The following is a 21689-nucleotide window of genomic DNA, read 5'->3' on the forward strand; positions in this document are numbered from 1 at the left end:
ATCTGAGTAGGAAGAGGGAGTGAATAAGCTAGAATCATAGGACATGGCAATAAGAGGATCTGGTGGCTCAGGGCACCAGCCAAGGGATGCTGAGGGGACTGCAAGCATCAGCAAAAGAGGGAATGTCTTCCCCAGAGGCCTTTAAGAACATAGCTGAGACATTCTGTTTCTGGATGAGAAGACTCAACATTACAAAGATATCCACTCTCTCCAACTTAATTTATATAATAAAATCAAATCCCAACCAAATTCCTAATAGGACTTGTTAAATGAAATTTGATAAGCTGATTAGAAAGTATATCTAGAAGGATAAAATATGTACAAATAATAAAACAACTTTGAGGGAAAAAAACAAAGGAGAAAAATATATTGTATTAAAACATACTCTATTGGCTAACTGAATTTACATTAAAAGAAAAAAGAAAAAAAATTCTCAAAAACTACAACTGACACGGTGTGCTACTGGTCCAAGGACTATGAAACAGTTCAATGCCATGAAACTGAGAATCCAGAAACAGTCACATGTATTTATGGGAATTCTGAATATGATAAGAGTAGTATTTCAAGTCACTGGGAAATAGATGGCCTATAGAATAATTCTGGACAGCATGTGACCCTGTGGAACAAAAATGAGATTCCTAACTCACACCATATATGAAAACAAATTCCAGATGGATTAAAGAACTAACAAAGAAACACAACTATAAGAGAAATACAAGACAATATGGGAGAATATGTTTATTATCTAAGGATAGGGAAGCCTTATTTAAAGACCATAAAATACCAAGGCCTAAAGGAGAGGACTGATACATCTCATCAGAATAAGAAGCCTCTGTATCACCCAAGGAAGCCTTAAGGTTAGGAGGACTAGTCAGCTGGACTGAGGGGTGGCTTGTTCTGCCTACAAGTGGACCGCGAGATCAGATGGCCTTTGAGGTCTATCTCTTCCCTCACAATTCCTTCTCAGAAGTCACGATTTGGGAGGAAGCAAATAAACACCAGAGGATGGCTTACTCCCCATTGTTTACCATCCCCAGGGCCCTATAATCAAGAGGCAATTCAGGTCATAGTTATTAAGAGCTAGCTTAAAATGAGTGGGTTAAGGGGATATCCAGTGACGATGGATATGTCTATGTCCTTGAATGAGTTGAGTGGCCTTGTGTGGTCTGATGGCTTCAAGTCAGAGGCCTGTGTCCTGGAGACCTGACTATTTCATGTTTAGAGAACAAGGCCTCCCAAGCAAAGTGAAACTCTTGTCCTGTGGAGCCTTCTTCAGCCGATTCACTCTATGGGGAGAGTGCTCTCCTCTTGGGGGAGCCCAGGGAACCCCTGTGCTCTTGTCCTCTCAGTCTATACTACTCACTTAGGACCTGACTCTGAGCTCAGAGCATGTCTGCCTGATTCGGGCAGGAGGACAGCCAGGTCTTGGGAAACCTCTGATTCATTCTGATGCCATCTGCTAAGCTGGGCTGAGCACATGGACCTGAGGTTTGAGAGGAGGATGGAAAGTCTCAGCAGGGCGGTAGATGCCTCTTTGAACATGAACAAGAAACTACAACAAAGGGATCCCTGGGTGACGCAGCGGTTTAGCGCCTGCCTTTGGCCCAGGGCGCGATCCTGGAGACCCGGGATCGAATCCCACATCGGGCTCCCAGTGCATGGAGCCTGCTTCTCCCTCTGCCTGTGTCTCTGCCTCTCTCTCTCTCTCATTCTGTGTGACTATCATAAATAAATAAAAATAAAAAAAAAGAAACTACAACAAAGAATGATGGGTATTGACAACAGCAGGATACAATATCAGGACTGCTTAGAATAGGAGCTTAGGCTCTGTGATGGAATCATATTCCAAAAAGCATCAGATAATATCACAGGCCCCAAGTAGGCTTTCAGAGACACCGTTCAGAATTTGTAGGGTGAGAAGTAAGGAGTGAGCAAGTACAGCTGGAAGTAAGACCAAGGCACCTGACCCTCCTCCCCAACCCTAAGAAAGAATGCCACAGGGGTAAGAAGAAGCCACCAGGCTCCAGGAAGTTAAAAAAAAATAGACTATGGACCTTAGATTTAATGTCTTCAAAAGAAAGGAAACAACTTGACATCAGGACACTATCTATGGCTGAGTAGTGACTATGTATCAAACTTTCAGATGAGGGCGACATAATGAGATTCTTGCATCCCCTACCGCTATGACCACCAAAACAACTTGAGAAGCACCCAACCCTATCTCCCAGTTCTGAGATGATGCCAGATCAGACCCTCATACTGTAGCACAATATATGACAGTTTAGAGTGCCTTAAAAGATTGTAACCAAATTTAAGGATTTAGCTACCTCAAAACCACCAACTTCCCAAGTGGCTATGGCAGGCTCCAACCAGCCAACACACGTCCAACACGGAGGGCAGCTCTCTTTCCTCAGAGCCTCAGCAATCCTTTCAGCCCTTCTAACAGTCCAGTCAATCAGCGGGCTGAAGCTTCTTAGAGACCCCTAGAGGAGGGTTCTCTTTCTACTCTCAGATCAGGACCAGAGATTCTGAATCTATTTGGGCTGTGACTTCCCTTAAGAGTTTTGAAGAAAAATATGGATCCTCTTCTTAGAAAAATGTACATTGCACATGCAGGTGTAACTTTGTATAAATTTTCAGGAGCTTTATAGAACACCCCCCTGCCCCCCACCCAGCTCCCAAGCCCCAGTTTAAGAATTTGCCCCAAAGGTAAGTCACTCCTTTTCTTCTTACGCAAGAGCTGTTTCCCAGGGCTGATTAACTGCTATCTTAGATGTCCAACAGGTGAATTAATATTCAGCATTGACCTCTAGTCATCTCATACCCTTGGCAGATGGCAGTCTCTGCTGTTGCCTTTAGCCAGAAGGAAGCAGAGTCCCTAGACAGAGACCACATTTTGTTTTTCAAAAAAGCACTCATATTTACCACCACCAGAAAAATCTCAGACACCCCACGTCCAGAACAGAGACACAAAATAACAGACCAGGGGATCCCTGGGTGGCTCAGCGGTTTGGCGCCACCTTCAGCCCAGGGCATGATCCTGGAGTCCTGGGATAGTGTCCCACGTCAGGCTCCCTGCATGGAGCCTGCTTCTCCCTCTGCCTGTGTGTCTCTGCCTCTCTCTCTCTCTCTCTCTCTCTCTCTCTGTGTCTCTCATGAATAAATAAATAAAATCTTAAAAAAAAAACAGACCAAAATAAATCTGGTCCAGTATACAAGTAAGTCTGTGAAGTCAGAGCTACGGACTGATCCCCCTGGACTGGCAGGAGAGAGATATGAGGGTAGGCCTGTACCTAAGCTGAAATGGGAAGGGGTCAGAACAGCTTGCTTTCTCTTTAGCTAAATGCAGACTAGCTATTCATTCTAGAGCCATCTGCTCTTTGCATGGTTCCTCTACCTAGAATGCAGAGGCTGCTCGAAGCAGTGCTCCTATTGACTACTCCATTTCCACCTTTCTCTCCCTTTTTCCAATAACAACCACAATAGCACAGTGACAACAAGGATGATGATAATGACTTATTGAACACGAGTCTGTGCCAAGAACTGTGCTATAAGCTCTTGACATAAATTACTTCATTTAATCTTCCCAACAATCAAATGAGGTAGGCACTCTTATTCTATTTACAGGTGAGGAAATTGAGACTATGAGAGATAAGGTAGCATTGCTTAAGGCACAGAGCTAGTGAGTGACAGGACAGAACCTGGATTTGCACATAGGCCTGATTTCAAACCTAATACCCTTTTTCTTTTAAAGTAGGCTCCATGCCCAGTGTGTAGCCCCGTGTGGGCCTGAATTTACAACCCTGAGATCAAGACCTGTCTGAGATCAAAAGTCAGATACTTAACCAACTGAGCCCCCCAGGTGCCCCCCAGACCTAATACTTTTAACCCCTGCCTCCATCCTCCTTTCCAAAAGACTAGACTCAGACAAAGACCTTGGAAACCCTCCAGAGTGAGAGTCTGGTCTCCCAAGTTCTTGCTCCTCACTCCCCCTTCCTCATCCTCTGCTCACCATGCAGCAGCCTGGTTCTCCTCAAGGACTCACTTTATGGAGAAGTGGTTAGAAACCCTCAAACTCTATATCCTCTGTCTGACTTAGCTATGACTGTATGACTCCATAGCCTGGAGCCGAAATTTATTTTAAACTCAGCTGAGCTCAGGAGCCTCATTTCCTCCTCAGGTTTAGAATCAAGGAGGAAGGCTCTTTTCTGTTTCTTCTCTGTAGAGTTGTTGTGGGGGAGGGGAGGTGTCACCACTCCCATCTTAAAGACTTGGGGGATGGCCAAGGAACAGAGAGTAGAAGATCTGGGATTCAGTGAAATGTCACCAATGATGCTGGTGCTCTGTGGAGGCCACACATTTCTGGATATCTCCTACCTCTCAGCATTTAGAAACAGGGCACATCACCTCTCGCTGATAGCTAGTCTCCTCCCTCCTCTCAATGAGTGAGTTACCGGCTCATCAAGTGAAAAGCCCAGGTGAATGTGGCCAAAGGGCCCCCAAATGCATGCTGAGTGGCTAGAGCCCCAGCTAATGATGCTCTGGGGGAGTTTTTGGGGGCAGAGTGGACATTAAGGTATCTGTTGAGTCTGGGGTTATTGTCCTTTCCCCAGAACCTCATCTAGAGACAAAATTGCTAGGGAGAGGAGATACTGAGCCCTAGACAGAGGTGGGAGATAGAGGATGCTAAGGAAGGTTGGCAGCAGGCAAAGAAAATCATCTCATACCCAGGGCCCCTGTCCTATGTCACCTGTGGGCCAGTGGTGAGAGTAAAGAGTGACAATACTTGCATTGAAAGTGGATGAGGAATTTAGCCCCAGAGGCACAGCTGACTTTCAGAAATGGCCTGTACTTGCTGGAGTCCAGTCATTTAGGTAAGAGATGTTTACTCTCTGCCACGTGCCAGACTAATTCAGACACCGGGGATGCTTTAGTGAGTCCTGCCCTTGTGGCAATAGCCCATCAACAGAAAAAGATAGAAAAGTCACTCTTGTACAGTGATAGGTGCTAGGAAGAAAACTGAAATAGAGTAGTGAGGGAGAGTAATTGGAGGGACCATCACATAATTTGGGTCATCAGAGGAAGCCTCATTGAAGCAAGAACATGCAAGCTTAGGCCTGATTAGGACAAGGGCCAGCTGTGTGGGGATGTGGAGGGAAGTACTTTCCAGGCAGGAGGAAGACTTTAGATTTTTAAAAAAATCTATTTATTCATAGAGATGCAGAGGAAGAGAGCCCAACGTGGGACTTGATTCAGGTTCTCCAGGATCACACCTTGGGCTGCAGGCGGCGCTAAACCGCTGCACCACCAGGGCTGCCCCTAGGCAGGAGGAAGACTAAAGCCAAAGACTCTTAGGTGGCAAGGGGCTCCACGCACTCAAGGTACAGGAAGATTACCATATGACTTAAGAGAAGTGAACGGGCAGGTAAAAGGTAAGAGACAAAGCTGGAGAGTTAGACAGGGGCTGGCTCAGAAGAACCTTGAAACCATATTTACAAGCAGGCTGTCCTGTGGAGAATGGATTGCAGGGGGCAAGGAACGGCAGTAAGGAGACCAGAGAGGAGGTAGTTAGGGAGAAAATGGGTGACCACGCAATCTGTTGTCCAAACCAGGACACTTGTGCAGGTGAATGGGGGGGGATGCTACAAACTATCAGTTACAACTGGCAGAGCCAGGACTGGCCATTGATAGAACTCTACCTGCAATCAGCCAGCTCCAGCCAGGATTACCACAGGAAGTCTAGCAGTTTTTAACAGTTCTGCTCTGAAACACAGAGCTCCCAACCCTAGGAGAAAGAATCACTTTTCTATTTGGTCCCAGGCTCCTGGCCTGGTGCCCCATGCCTGAGCATTTGGTTTTTGTCTAGAGGCCATGGGTTACAGTTGCAGCACATACATGGAGTGTGCCCTTTTCCCTGTGCGCTCTGGTGCACTCTGGGCGACAACCAACAGTACACAGATGAAAGAACAAACAGGGGAGAGGGGCGGCTGGGTGGCTCAGTTGGTTAAATGTCCAACTCTTGATCTCAGGGTCGTGAGTATGGAGGATGAGGGTCCCACAATGGGCATGGAGACTACTTAAAACAAACGAGAAGAGAAGAGAAGAGAAGAGAAGAGAAGAGAAGAGAAGAGAGGAAGGAAGAGAGAAAAGAAAAGAAAAGAAAAGAAAAAAGAAAAAAGAAGAAAAAAAAAGAAAAAGAAAGAAAAGAAAAGAAAGAAAAGAAAAGAAAAGAAAAGAAAAGAAAAGAAAAGAAAAGAAAAGAAAAGAAAAATAGGGAGATGTGGCCACCCCTTCTGGAGGTGGTATCCAGAGGGTAGAAGCCAGAGAGGGATGGGCAAACTCAAAGTCGCAGAACAGGGATTCTTAACTTGGCCCACAGGGGGATCTGTGAAGCAAGCGAGAGGGCCATAAGCCTTCACCCAGATTCTCAAACCTAAGACTCGAAAAGACATACAGAACCTTGCTTCAGAGAGCAGTGGCTCTCACACTTCCATGCACGTGCCTTAGGGTCACCTGGTGGGCTTGTTACAACAGGGATAGCTGGGTCCCTGAAGAGCAAGGTGGAGGTTCTGATTCAGTTCATTCCGGAGTTAGGCCCAGGAATTTGCATTCCTAACAATTTTTAAGGGAATGCTCAATGCTCTTGATCCAGGAGCCACATTGTAAGAATCACTGCTACAGAGGATACAAAACACATGAAGAGTTCCAGTTTAAATGATGAACTTCTTTTCAGACAAGAGTTCTAATACATGCCACAGCCATCTAAACCACCCCAAGTCCCTGGGAATTTCATATTTTATTTTTGGAAGAGGCCCTTGGAGAGTGACAGACTCTGGACCTCCCCTTGGAGTTCAGGAAGCATCTGGAAAATAGCATTTTTAGAGGATGCAGGAAAGTGCCTTCAGAAACATAAAAGCCCTAAGCGTAACTCTGAGCTAGAAACTACAGGACTAGGCCTGGCTGATCCAATTACTAGGCCAATACTGGTGAACAGTGAGGTTTTGGGAATCTGGGCAGACCCGGATCCTTTCCTAAAGGCTGCCTCCTGATCCTTTATGAGCCTATATCTGAACCCAGATGGGCCCAGATAGGCAGTGTGCTGTGAGCAGGACAGGGTGTCTTTTGGGGGCCAGCCTCAGGGACATAGAAAGAAACCAACAACTCCATTAGACGGAATTCAGGGGCTCCATTCACAGAGCTCTTCGGTCAAGTCATTGTGGTGAGGGTGGCAAGAAGCAAGAGTAATATTTAGGGCTGTGCAAGAGCGGTGGAGAGGCCTGGAAGGGCTATTGCCAGCTTTCCTCAGCCCTGCTCTGAGTAAGTCACTCCCCCATAAAAGAAGATGGGGGGGGGCTAGGGGGTCGGAGGGTGGATGGAAATGTGAATTCATTAATGAATCAACTGTCAGAACAGGAAGTGTGGCTTTTGAGCTCTATAGGGAACATAAGCTTTGCCATCCAGCTAAATACATCCTGAGGTGAGGCAATGTCAAAGTTAGGGGGACTCTACATGTTAGGAGAGGAGGCGGAACCTTATAGGGTAGACAACACGCTAGAATGACTGAGACCAAGGGTGTGCTCTGGCATCAGCCTGGCAGAATTTGTGACTTGAATTCTGACTGTGTGGCCCTGGGCATGTTACTTAATCTCTCTGTGCCCTCAGTTTCCCTCTTCTGTAAGATGGGGGTAAATAGTACCTATCGCATAGTGTTGTAGTAAGAATTAAATAAAATAGCCTTGATAAAACACTTGGTTTGGTGCCTTGCATATTTTAAGAATTCAATGTTAGTTTAAAAAATAAAAAACAGTAGTGGGCTTGGAACAATTTAAGATGGTAGCAGTCAAGACCCACCCTTAGTGTCACTGCCAGGGACACAAAAAGTGGAAGTAGGTTAGACCCGCTGCCAATCTTCCCAGGAGGATGACAAAGAAACTCTTGCTTCCTGGGGAAGGTATAAGGTATGAGCTGGGTATGCAAGGAGAATCCAGATTCCTAGGATGGTGGTAGGTTAAGAGACCCCTCAAGCTGTAAGGTGGGTCTAGCCTGCTCTTTTAAACACTGCAACATTCACTGACTCTGTTTTGTGACATTTCTTCACTGCCCACCTCTGTCAAATGGCCTGATTTGAACAAACCAAAATAAATAAAAATCAATGTTGATAAGGGACTGGAACAACATTACTAAAAACATTCTGGAGACTTGCAATATGAAGGGAGAATCCCCATTTTCAGGGGGAAAAAAAAGTGGCTCCTCTTCCTCAAGTTCCAGAAGTGTGGGGGGATGGTGCTGAAGTGAAAGCAGTGGTGATGTGTGCTGGCCCTGAGGTTAGCTAGCAGTCAAACTGTGAAAAAGAGATCACTTCTTTCCTCTGATCCTGAATGAGCAGAACCTCTTCCAAATCTTGTATGCTAAATCAAAAAGTCCTGTCTGCTTAAAAAGAAATTCTTACTGGAACTAGGAACAAAGAGATTTCTAAAAACCATGCAAAAGAGCCAAAGTAAATGACATACCACATGGTTAAATAAAAGTTAACATCTATTAGAGGTGGGGGTAGGAAGAGTTTGCCAATTACATCACTTTAGAAAACAAAGAGCTAAATAAGTATGACAAATAGTTCTGTTGAACCTGCTGGGCCTCTTTCTTGAGGGTCTCCTGTGGCACTATAAGCCTTGTCCTGTAGTTCGGCAATCGGCAACTCCACTACTTGCTCTTTAAAATGACCACAGGGTATGTTTAATCATAGTCCCATCTGGAGTCTTTAAAAGAGTAATAAAGTCACAGATAGTGAGGAAGGGGCCTAGCTTCTAACTTTTCCTCCCCTTATACTTACCGCAAATCATGGCTATAGAGTTTCCACCTCAAGCTCCTATATCTAGAGAGCCCAGTTCTTCAAAAGGGACCCAAGGGTTTGTCTGGTTCCACCTTGAGCCCAGAAGGGAATCTGGTCTCCTTTTCAGGAAGTACTCACCTGTTCTGTGTGTGCTTCCCAAATTAAAAGCCCTGCAGAACTTAAGGAAAACTTTCTTCGCATCCCATCTATCTCCTCCAAACAGTAACAGCCTCAGCTTTAAGTTTTCATAAGCAAAGTTTCTGCATTATTTTTATTGGAATGGTGGTTGTCAGATGAAGAAGCTAGTCCAACAGCTAGTCTGCTGTTCTCTACGAGGGAAGGCCACTTGAGCAAGAAAAAACCCTATAACAGCAAGAGCAAAACTTTCTTGGGATTCACCGAGGAAAGCCTGAAACTGTAATACTATGATCTTGAAATATTTTTATGGCCATGAATCAGTTTTTAAAAAATAACCAGTCACGTACATATAAATAACACTGAAAAATTTTCTATGGCGTGATTTTTGGCAGGTATCTTGTCCCTGCAACTGCAACCACTTGTTCCAAGCCTCCTTATATCCAGCCTAATGTAAGTGAAAGCATCAGCAAAGATAAAATGAGGAGAAAGCAGAAATAAAACTTGCAACTCTATTCTCAAGGTTGGGGAAAATGTGGGCACCTGGATAGCTCAGTCAGTTAAGCTGTTACTGGTCTGCCTTCGGATCAGGTAATCATCCCAGCCCCCATCAGGCTCCCTGCTCAATGGAGAGTCTGCTTCTCCCTCTCCCTCCCCCCCCTTGCTTGTTCTCTTTCTCTCTCTCAAATAAATAAAATCTTAAAAACAAAAACAAAAACCACAGGTTGGGGAAAATGTCACACACCTAAGGCCTTCGGTGTTTTTTTTTTTTTTTAACTAGATGTCAAAACTGGGATTTTTTTGGGTCCAATAATCTAATCTTCTATAAGAAAACCCCATTAAAACTATTCTGAAGGATCACATCTGAGCCACATTTTCATTGGTAACTTCATTCTCTACCACTCCACTCACTAGGAAAACAGTTTTGAAAGGATCTAAATCATAACCTCTAATTTCTGCAGAAGATTCTCTTCTCATTTAGTCAAGTACTCTTTGGTAAGTCTTCCACTAACCTAAACCAACTTCATGGGCTAGAGAATTTTAAAAACTGACTCAAAAAAATAGGCAAGTCATTCACATAAAATCTTTAGAATAAATGTGTTTTAAAATAAAATAGAAAGTAGAGTTTTCCAGTGTGAGAGAGCACACTTAAAGCTTGCAGCCAGTTAACGATCAAGCAAGTATGCCTGAGTCCTAAAAATGGTTTACATTAAAAAAAAAGCAAGAGCAACCAGATCCCCCAAAGACACTGAAACAAAAGACTGATCTGTTTATGTAGTCACATGAAAAATAAACATCTTTATTTTTTTGCCTACTTTATTTCATTTTTTTCAAATAAAATTTAAATCTGTACAAAGTATACTGTTACAGTATATATTTTGTAAGAATCAATGCCTAAAAGAATCACAATACTTCAATAAGCAGTACAGCAGACCTCGCTAGTTTCAGCTTTGATATTGAACAAACTCAAGCCGGCTGATGCACAACACATTTGCTTGGTTTCCACATGGTGAGTTCCCAGCACTGAGATGGGAGCACATGACAGCAAGTATGGTTATATTACAGCCCGACACACTGCGCTTCTTCATGTGATAATAACTGCACATATTTAATACAGAATGCTCAAATTTATTTTTTAAATTGCATTTGCTTACTTCTTAGTTGGCAAAATTCAGCATTCTTAATGGGGTCCTCAAACAGTGCAAATTAATGGTATTCTACTGTATAATTGGCACATCTCCAATAAGGATTAACTTGTAAACTCAAAGAATATCACAACTTTGGCCTAAATTTTAACTAATATACATCTGGTCCATTTAACCAAAGTCAGTTTGGAAAGATATTAAAGAACAATTCTATATTTGAAAGGATACTGTTTTGACCATTCTTTAGAGAAGTAAATTTTTAAATTCTCATTAAAATGTTTTACTATAAAAATTTTACAAACTTGATTAGAAATTTCAAGATTATGATTCACAGCAGACAAATACAAACTTTATATTCCAACAATACCTAATCTTAGACTTTCAAACAGTGCACAACCATGTCAGCTGTGTTAACTAAAATTCTGAACAGTGTACTAAATTTATAAGTGGTGCTGGGTCTAGCAAGTGTAAATACACAGTATATTTTAATGAAAAGAATTGTCTTCTTTATACTTTATTTGTTTTCCCATAAGGAAACATTAATGTTTACATTCTTTAATAAAGTTAATCTTACATCAGAATATAACTTAATACTGTCAGCAACAGGGACCACACACAGTAAATAAGAAGCACATTTAAAATAAGTCTGAATTCACATAGATTAACATTTGTTGGTTAATAAAATATTGACAGTATTACAATCTTACAATATTTACAGTAAGAAAAATCTAGAGCAATATATACCTTTCACAGCAGGATTCCTTTTTTTTTTTAATTATTTCTTCCAGTTTGGGATTGTGTATACATGAAAAGCTCAAATAAAGCAACTCTGCAATATAATCTTAAAATAATGGCTACCGGGGGGAAATTCTATCACAACCATTGAAAATAATGGTGACTTTTCACGGAGTCTGTGGCATCTGAGAACCCAGTTAATTAACCGAAGTCTTGCCCCAACCAGCCTCAGTTACCCAGATTAAAGCTGCAGAACTCCGGCCTTCCCTGACTGCTGAAAACCCAACAGATTTTTCTCAACATGCTGTAAGAAAAGAGGGAGATAGGTTTCAATTCACACCTCATGGTTGGAAGCCTCCGCCAGTGCATATTCCCCAACTTATGCTAAAAGGGCCCTGCTTCACCTCCAAAGCATCACAAGAGTTCCCCTCTCACTACAGGACACTTTGATTTGCTCACTCCTTCCTCAACTCCTGTGCATTAAGATAAGGCATGAACTTGGCCCATATAATACACACCAGCATCTTACTTGGGACCAGGGCAAAGAAACAGACTAATGCAGTTTGCACTGAGGTCAACAGGGAAAATGGGAAGCGATGCACATTTCCAATTAGAATGGCAAGAAGACCCACATCCCTAAACTGGAATTTGGCCAGGGCCTCAGAGTTAGCACCCCCTCTCTGAGTACCACAAGCAACTAGGATGTATGCTCTGGGCTTCCTCCAAGAGAGAGCATCTACAGTAAGTAACACTATGTGGGACATTAGTTCAGTGATGACTCCCAAGAAAAGAGACACAATTCTTGAATCTGGGGCTGACCACAGCACCTGAGGTCACTCATCTGAGCTGTGACCTGACCTGTCCCAACCCTGCTTACTTTAAGAGATCTGATGGGCACAGAGCACTCCGGGATATGGCTGCTGGCTACTTTGGACTCTAGATCTCACAGGTAATCAACAGGTATCTGGGATTGAATTAGCAAACTGTACCATAGCTCCTTAAACAGACACTGTCAGGTTTGAAATCATGTCAAGCATGAATCTTCACTGTCAGGTCAGAAATCAAAGTGGGTATCTTCCCACATCAGCCAAGGTTATTTTGTCAAAACCTTAGAGGAGTTGGACAGTTTTTCATGTTCCAAGTGATTAGTTTACTTAGTCAAGCTGGATTGGCAAACCAGACTGATCTATTTAGCTAGTTTTGTGTTTTTTTTTGCTTTTTTTTTTTTTTTATTCTTATGTATGTGTTAACCCAAAGCTGTTGTATTTGGGCTAAATACACTGACAGAGAAAATTCAAACAACAAAAGTTTTCAGCAAACTTCTGTGGTATTTTCTTTTTGGAAGTCAATGCAAGATCTAAAGGTATTTCTACCCAACAAAGTCTGTTTAAGTGTTTAATGTTATTTCCTTTTTGGTCCTATACAGAATGCTATGACTTCTATATAGGTCTGAATGCTGCTCCATGTAGATTCCTTCTGTATATCTAAAAATATATACTTTTCAGTAGTTCAATACATGGTTAATCTTCCCACAGAGGAAGATTTTTGTAATCACAAGTTGCAAAGTAGAAAAAAATCTCCTTTCTAAGAAAGGAAATACACTTTCCTATTATACACTTTTGAAGAAGCCCAAAGGCATGCACCAAAAAATCATTATGAAAACTAATACATGCATTAAATTGGTGTAAAGTTAGACTTAAAGTGCTGTTTCTCAATTTTTAAATTTGGAGAAGACATTTTGTCAGTTGACTCAAAGATCTCCCCTCACGCGCCCCCCCCCAACTCCATGGCATTAAGAGAGAAAAGTAAAAAGTATGCATAAATCTTTAAACTATTCTTTACATAGGGGAAAGGACAGATACAACAACTATTCTATTTATAAACTGGATTCCCAGTTTTAAATAAAACCAATATTTACTGGCAAAAATTGTCAAAGCTAATACATCCAAACAAATGTTACTAGTAAATAATGTTCTACATAGAGAATAATTTACTTTGGTTTTATGTACCTTCTCACAAATAATACTGGTGTCCCGTACGTCACCGAACTGATGTGTTCCAGCAAAGTTGTAAGGCAAATCTTTTTTTTTTTCCCAGTGACATCTTTTTTTCTAATAGACAAAACTAAAATCTTTTGGTGAGGAAGGGGTTAAGATAATGGTTAACCCCTTGGCATCCTGAGCATTGTGGTTTATCAAACTCTACCCTGCCAGAAGCTGTCAGGCACCCTGACCCCTGCCTTGAACCAGGAATGGCTCCCACATCTAGAGATGCCCTGACTCCTTATAAATAGCTCTCGAACATTGCTTCTTTTTTCCTTCTGTCTGGATGTCTAACAAAGCTGGTTGCAATGTCACATTTTGCTAGTAGGGGCCACCATCTCACAATAATTCCAATCTGAAATGTTTTAAGCCAATAGTTCTTAATTTCATTAATTAATTGAATTAATTTTTTTACTATAGAGTTGACTCAGAGCAGAGATCCTTAACTTGGGTTTCAGATGTGTGATGCCCCTGAGGTTGTATGGAAAATTATTGGTGTATGTGCATTTTTTTTTTCTGGGGAGAGGGTCCATCACTTTCATCAGATTATCAAAGGTATCTGTGATCTCAAAAAGGGGTTACAGGGACTTAGAGGGATACCCGTAATTCATTTTACACTAGGGCTGGGAAATGGGGGCAGAAAACTAAAAATGGCCTCAAAAAAAAGGGGCCAAATTACTGATCTTTTCCCTTTATTCAAATTTGGGAAATAAGTGCTTCAACCTAGGAAAAATAATTAATTAAGCTGATTAAACTCCATTAAATAAGCAAAGCCACTTTCTAAAATACTTTCATTTTGCACATATGGTAAGTTTAGTCTCCAAGAAAAGGTTTGGAGATTGAATTTTTCTCTTTTCCCTAAGGAAATTCATAAACATAATGCTGATCAACATCCACATTTAAAAGATCTGACAATCTAAAACTTAAGATAATTCTAATACAATAAGCCTTTAATTTACGATTTGGGGTAAAAGATTATCTAGAGTCAAATATACATTTGTCAATCATCATTCCCCAAAATTGGTCCATAGTTAGACAATTACCAGGCACAATTCCACTAGATAAACCTAAAATTTGAACAAAGGAAGTTTAACTTTCTATCCCAATTCAACACAAAACCACAAGGTTCTACAATAAAGGCCAGCCACAAACATTCACACTATGTCATAGAGGACTTACTCATTTCAATATATCACTGAATTATCAACAGAATTTGCAAACATGAGATCCAGAATGACCACCAAAACATGCTGAGAAGAGCATGTCAAGAATTAAAACACCATCCTCTGCCCCCACCCCCCTCCCATTGAAAAACACACTCAGGCATTCCAAAAATAAACCAGATCTAAAGACAGGCCTCTCACTTGTTAGTTTTAAGTATGAAGAGCCCAAAAGGATATGGGAAAGGGAATATAAAATGAAATAATAACTTACAAAAATTAATTTTAACCAAAACGCATTTGTTCTATTGACAAAACTATTGACTTTTTTCTCTTTTTTTGCAATTTTGAACACTGTTACACAATCAAGACAAAAAATATGTTCACAGGTACACATTTTGTTCTCCTATTCTTCCTAGAGCACATCTTGAGGTTATAAGAATGCTTCTTAGTTAAAATAAAGTCTCTTATCCCTTGCCACCCTCCCCCCCTCAAAAAGTGAGTGAACCTTGAATTCCAAAAAGGAATATTCATTTAACGTAATTATTTCAATACCAGTTATATCACATAGACCATGATGAAACTCTATGAGCATTATGGAAAACTACATGAAAGAGGGAGCTGTCACTTGCCACCCACTTCACTTCCAGCTTTTTAAACCAATACTCAGCTAGACTCAGATCTCATTGACTTCAGTGACAACAAATCAACACTCCAAAACCAGGCCATCTCAGGCTGGAAGCTGGATCTCCAAGACATTGTTTCATATACACACACATATATATGTATTTTCTACCCTAAGCTTTCACTTTGTCTATTCAAATAGTTTAATAAAGCTCACATTTATAAAGGATTATATTGGCAAATAAAGGCCCATATTAAAAACTTTATCAAAACAAATTTTTTGTTCTACATAGCTAACACTAAGAAATATTTTCTTGGACTTATAAAGCATATTTAATTGCATATAAGTTTTGCTTTGGGTGGGATATTGAAAACAATTCTGTAAGAAATTAGAAAAGACTAGAAACAAAAGTGAAAGTGACTAGTCTTAACTTTCAAAAAATCAAGTGCAAAGATAAATAGTGCAAATAATGAAAACTAGAAATTTTATAGGCAACTTTACATCTTTCCTGCTTTTGCACTTTTACATATTGATAACTTTATAAACCCTAACAACTGTATGCAGCATGGAAATGGGCTATCATTTATCTCCATTGACTAGACTCAAGGAAGCCTTTCAAAGGCAGTCATTTAAATCACTGGTTCTTGAGTAGGTTTGGGAATTCACTTTTTAAAAAACAGTTCCTAAGTGAGGGGCTATTTTAGAAGGCTTTACAGACTTCAATAAGTTATAGAATGTAATTGTATCATAATTTAAAATTGGTAAGATGGGAAAAGCATACTAAGTGCTAACTCTAAAAAATAAATTATAATAAAAATAACTCTATTGTTAATGAACTTGACTTTGTAAAAAAAAAAGTTACTTTCCAGATACAAAATCAAAACCTCTTTTTTTAGCTAAGAAATTTTATCACTAATGTATACGGATTTGGGTACAATGAAATAAATAATATCAGAATCACTGAAAAGAAGTCCATATTAAACTAAAAAGGAGTCCAAATACACTTGAATTATATAATCTATAAAACAAAATATTACAGCAATTCTTTATCTTAAATAATTAAAAATGTTCCTGGGATACTGGGAACAGAAATCTAAATACTATCAGTTCATCCTACAAAGAACATAAGAACTTCCAAGATATACTAAATTATATTAATATTATATGCCACCACTAAAAACACTGGGGAATTCCATAAATTTAAAGTAACGGAGAAAGTGGAAATACAAACAGAAATTTGAGCTTAAGGGGGTACACTGTCTAAATTGAAAAATACAGTATTATAGAGGGTCTCATAAGGTCTACAGTCTTAAAAAATGGGACTGCAAATGTAAAAGAAATGGAAAAGATACCTAAAATTGCAGTTTAGTGTTTTTACCTAGTTTACTCTTTTGTAAGAAATTAATATGGACCAAAGGCTCAAGGTTCTGTAAAATCAAGATAGGATATGGATCTTTGTGAACTGTAAAATCAAATGATTTACTCTAAGGACCCTTTTGAAAAGTAAAGCTAAACTACAGTATAACCTGAGCCCAGGAAAATAGTCTGTATAATAAATACTTCTGATAATTTAAAAATTGTAACTGAAAAAGTTTGAAATTTTCTTCTTTCCCTTGAAATAGCAAGTCCCCAGTACCAACATGCGTTGACCAGAGAAGCTGTCGTTCCACAATTGTGCTATTTAATTTGTCCAGAAAAGCAAATATCCTACACCTGAAAGCAGGTTTGTATAATGCATCATCATCATAACATCTAGCTATAGACCAACAGCTTTCTCATAACAAGGGACCCATTTTCTCTGGCTTATTGAAACTTCATTAGCGAAGATCAACTTCATTGTCCTTAGCAAACAGCGCTCATTTAAGACTCCATTTTAGTATCTTTCCCTACCTCCAATAAAAATTTCTCCCACTTTACCTTCAAATCATTCCCTTATAGAACTCTCACACTCCCATTCATGAACACATTAAACAGTTCTTCCCTTTCTGCTCTCAAATTTCCAAACCAGTAAATATCAGCCCCCAGTAACTTACCTAAAATACACATACTTCTTACTCTCTTCAATACACAAATTTCTTAACAATTTCACCGCTCTTCTGATTGCCAACTTAAGACTATGGGAAAAATAGCAGTCAGAAAAACTGCCCAATTAGCTCATTATCCAGAAATCTTTCTGAGATCAGTTAGCCATGTGCTAAGGCAGGAGCCAGCAATTTCTTCACTTTCCCTTTAAAGGGGTAAGTTTGAGTGTCACTGGCAGGCCTATGGCAAGAAGAATAAAGATGGAGAGAGAAACAAGGAAAAAGGAGGATGGGAGGGGGAAAAAAAGCCAAATGTATACGGTAGGGAGGTAGGTCAAATGCCACCAACAACTACCTACGCTGGAAATTGCCAATCCACTCCAGCTGAATGAGAGCTTGACCCAATACCAACATGTGTCCAATAATTCATTAGCTGATACTCCTAACTGGTTGAGCTAGTCAAGGTGAATACATTAAGTCATCTATCTGTCCCATAAGTTTGCTACTTCACAGTAAGGACATCTTAAGTCCTCTGAGGATCCTTCTGTTTTAATCCAGTTTAGACTAAAACAGATGTTAAAAAGAGTACTTCCATGATTCTCAAAACTCCAGAATATAAAGATTTGGTCCTTGAACTTGGAGGCCTCTTGAATTATTAAAGTGCACCCGAAATCAAGACAATTAAATTCTTAGCTAAAGTTTTCCCCATGAAATGCTATAAAATTTTAATCAATAAGAAAATTGTTAATAATCATCAAAACAAAGTATGCTTTCATGAAAAATTCAAAAATCTTGCAATTCCAAAATGAGTAAAATATATCTGGTCCTTAAAAATGAACTTTATTTTACATCGAAGATCACCACCATGTTTCTACCTATCAAACAAGACAATTTTCCACAAAAGCAAAGCACATCAGGGGGAAAAAAAAAGAAAAATACAAATACCAAACGTAATGTAGGGACAAAATAAAAATACATGAGTAACTATGAAATTTTTTAAAGAAAAGGATTTCTAACAAATGACCTTTGCCATACTCAAGCTTTCCTAAAGACATAAATTACCTAGACCATTCAACATCAAAACTTGGTAGTCAATTTAGCAGCTGTAAGATGACAAATTGTTGGCTTAAAACCATTATCTTTTACTATTCTCTTGGCTGTTTTTCCATTATGAAATTCTACCTGACATGATAATGCTAGTTTAGATGATCTTCACTTAACCCATAATAAAGAAATTTCTCTTTGAAAAGAGTCTATCAAATGGCCTAGGCCTTAAATTTAGGTTTTTAGGATCAAATAACTCCCTAAATATTAAAATCAGCTTTTCTTAAAAATATATTGCAAATTCTCTATGGTAATTAAAGCAGCTAGATGGAAACAGTAATTATAATAGCAGTGATCATTTTAGTTTAATAGTGTACCCTATTACAAATGGTTTAAATTCAGTTAATTTGCAATTAAAAACTCAGAAATATTATACATACATTATAATAATAATAATGTATGATTTAAACATGGATACATTTTAACAGAAAACTTTGCATCAATCAGTGAATTTACTCACTTAAGCGATTCCAATAAATTCTTTCTTATTCATTCCACTCCCATGAAAAAGTATGTATCTCTCCAAATTATTAAAATATTCAAATTTAAGGATAACCAACTATAAAATTTATACTCAGAGTTATCACCAATTGTTCTCTATACCTAAGTTGCTAAAAATTCCCTTTTTTAGCATCCTTTTACGTAGAAAGCAGGATCTCATTCTGATATTGAAAAAACTCAGAAAAGGGAAAAAAGTCATTAGATTTGGTATCTTATTTTTTTAATGGAGAAAAATATTAAAAGTATGTTCACATGTAAAATAAAATGAATTGTGGAGCTATGAAAACAACTACAGCAACAACTTCAGAAATCTCCATTCTAAAATCACCTGGAAGCGTGTGTGCATGCGTGTGAAATATGAAAAACTGAGTGGGAATATTGAAGAAGAAAGGGTGAACCATACGTGGGAGATAGAAGTAATAATCATGCCCACGGTGAGCTCACCATGGCTGGCATATAACCCAAAATGTCATAAAAGAAAAATATGTTTAGAAAGCTTCAACAGTGCCCAATGCAAAATGTTAAAGCACAGAAACAATGAATGAGATAACCCTCACAAACATCAAATTCCGTATGAAAATAGGAAAATAAACTGACATGCATCTTTTCAATACCAAATCTTAACTGACTCAAAAATTATATAAAGTGTTTGGGGCCATGGTACCCACCCAGATTCTCATTATCAACGGATTTATCTTTTTCCCTCCCTTCCACCCAAATTTAGTACAGTGTTCCTGCAGAAAAAGTATAGCATTCCTATATTAATAAGAGTAAGAAATGAAAACAGTGAGTACAACTGATATAGATCCATTGACTTTTATTACAAATGTACTTGATCACTTGGCTTCAAAAAGTTTAAAATCAATACCCTATTTTCTGTATGCCAGTACAAAGCAAACTTTTACAAATTAAATACCTAAAAATTTGACAAAAATATTAAAATTTGATGAAAAACAATTATAAAAATCCTTAATCTTTCTCTCTTCAAAAAGGAGGCAGTCTTCCCAGTCCTATTATACAATATTAATAATATTCACCATTTTTAGAATAGGTAGCTAAATTATACTTTTCTGTTAGCATACAAAACTCTTAGACTAATAGATTTCATTTGTATATGCTCCAGTTAAGTTTGTGAATGCCATCTGATTGCAATATAATCAACTATCTTTAATTGAGTCCTAATTTACACTTATTTAATAATTTGCATAGTTTAAGAGGGATAAAGGTTATTCTACAACTAATTATCATAGGCTATTACAGTGCTATTTTTCAAGGCAATAAGTATTTGCTCCCAAATGAAATTATCTGTCTTCTTTAGGCAGGGGTTAAAATTACTAGCAGCTTTCTCCATTACCCGAAAAATCAAATTGGAATAGTTATCCTTTTCTAGATGTGAAGACCTAAAAAACAGATTGATATATTTTCCACTTTGAGTCAAATTTCAACCCCTGCATGGGACTAGAAAGTGAGACTTTCAAGGTTTTTATTTCCCTGTTGGTTTTGGTTTCTACTCTCCATGGCTTTTAGGAGCTGGGAAAGTTTGTCTTTCCTGACTCACATTGTCTCTCCTTTCCATTTGGCAAATATTCATCTACCTTCAATCTGTATCTAGTAGAGGAAAAGCCGACATGGCTTTTCTTATGAACTTCCTTTGTTGTCAAAGGCATGTATGATTTCTACAGTTCTGGTTAGTTAACTTTAGCTCCCTCTGTGGCTGGATGACTGCTGCTTCTAACATCAGCATGATAAATAGGAGGCACAAATAAAAAGTAGCTTAAAAATAGGATTTGGTGATTTAAAAAGAAAAAAAAAAAGAACAACACCAAACACACACACATATATGGGCATTTCAAATCTGGTGGCTGATCTCTGGATTAAATTACTTGACAGTGTCTCTCATTGTAAAGAACGTCAATATTGCAATGCATTTCAAGTTTTCTGTTATACTTAGGCAAATAATATAGTTTAACCAAGCTCTTGGACCTTAATCGTAAGACAAAGCAGATCATTAAAAATAAGGCATACATCTCAGGAATTAAGTTTTGTTTGCTTGTTTTTGGCACATTTGATCATACTGTCTTCTATGAATAACACATATGGTCAAATATACCATTTCCTTTTTCATTTCAGCACAAACAGGGTTTACCAACTAGTAAAATAAAAACAAGGAAAAACTCCAACATAAAACACTGATATAGAACCTTGGTAATGTACCGAGCACCTGGGAGGAAGGGTAGGGAAAGGATGAAACAGTATAGGAAAGGGAAGGCTGGGAGGGTGCTTGGGGAGGTAAAGTGAGATGCAAAAAAGAGCATCTTTATACAGTCACTTAGTCTTTTCTAAGATCACCTCTTAAGTCTTAAAAGATTTGCATGTGGATTTCTTTTTAAACCCACTGACCATAAATCAGACACTGGTTCCAAAATCTTAGTAAGATTGTGTTTAACTGTTATAGTGTAAAGACAATTGCACAATACATGTGCTTATTGATCCGGTAGGATTCCAAGCAGAATCTGAAGTCTGTAGGTAAGAAAGGCTTCACTTTAGGTAACTATGACCCTAAAGAAAACCTCATGAAAGAACTCGCATCTCAAAGAAAGGACACTTTGCCTAAGTTTGCTGTGTTTTTGTTGACTTGCACTACTTATTGCTGGCTACTATGAAACACTGATCTAGGAGTACTCCAACAACCTGTAGTACAAGGCTTAACTTTAAGAAGCTATAGTAAACAAGAGACAAAATCAAAGCAATTCTCTTTCCTAACTAGTAACAGCACAGAGAATGCAGTCTTTTCCAAATCACAGTAAAAGTACAGTGAACAAAACAGCTCAACAAACCTTAAGACAAAAAAGTGCAGGTTATTAATGTTTACATGCAGTTGATAAGCATT

At 39.0% G+C, this 21689-nt stretch overlaps 1 protein-coding gene across 1 annotated transcript; it reads right to left on the reverse strand.

Moving 5' to 3' along the window:
- Positions 1-10251: 10251 nt before the first annotated feature.
- IGIP (IgA inducing protein) lies at positions 10252-14670 on the reverse strand. The gene has a single exon (XM_055331375.1). It carries the CDS (start codon positions 10570-10572, stop codon positions 10411-10413), a length of 162 nt encoding a protein of 53 aa, XP_055187350.1. The 5' UTR covers positions 10573-14670; the 3' UTR covers positions 10252-10410.
- Positions 14671-21689: the final 7019 nt, after the last annotated feature.

The sequence above is a fragment of the Nyctereutes procyonoides genome, unplaced genomic scaffold, assembly GCF_905146905.1.
Source record: "Nyctereutes procyonoides isolate TBG_1078 unplaced genomic scaffold, NYPRO_anot_genome, whole genome shotgun sequence".
Lineage (NCBI taxonomy): Eukaryota > Metazoa > Chordata > Mammalia > Carnivora > Canidae > Nyctereutes > Nyctereutes procyonoides.

Bases quoted from the DNA above. Each gene is read 5' to 3' on its own strand.
- IGIP (XM_055331375.1), bottom strand. From the start codon at position 10,572: ATGTGCAGTTATTATCACATGAAGAAGCGCAGTGTGTCGGGCTGTAAT.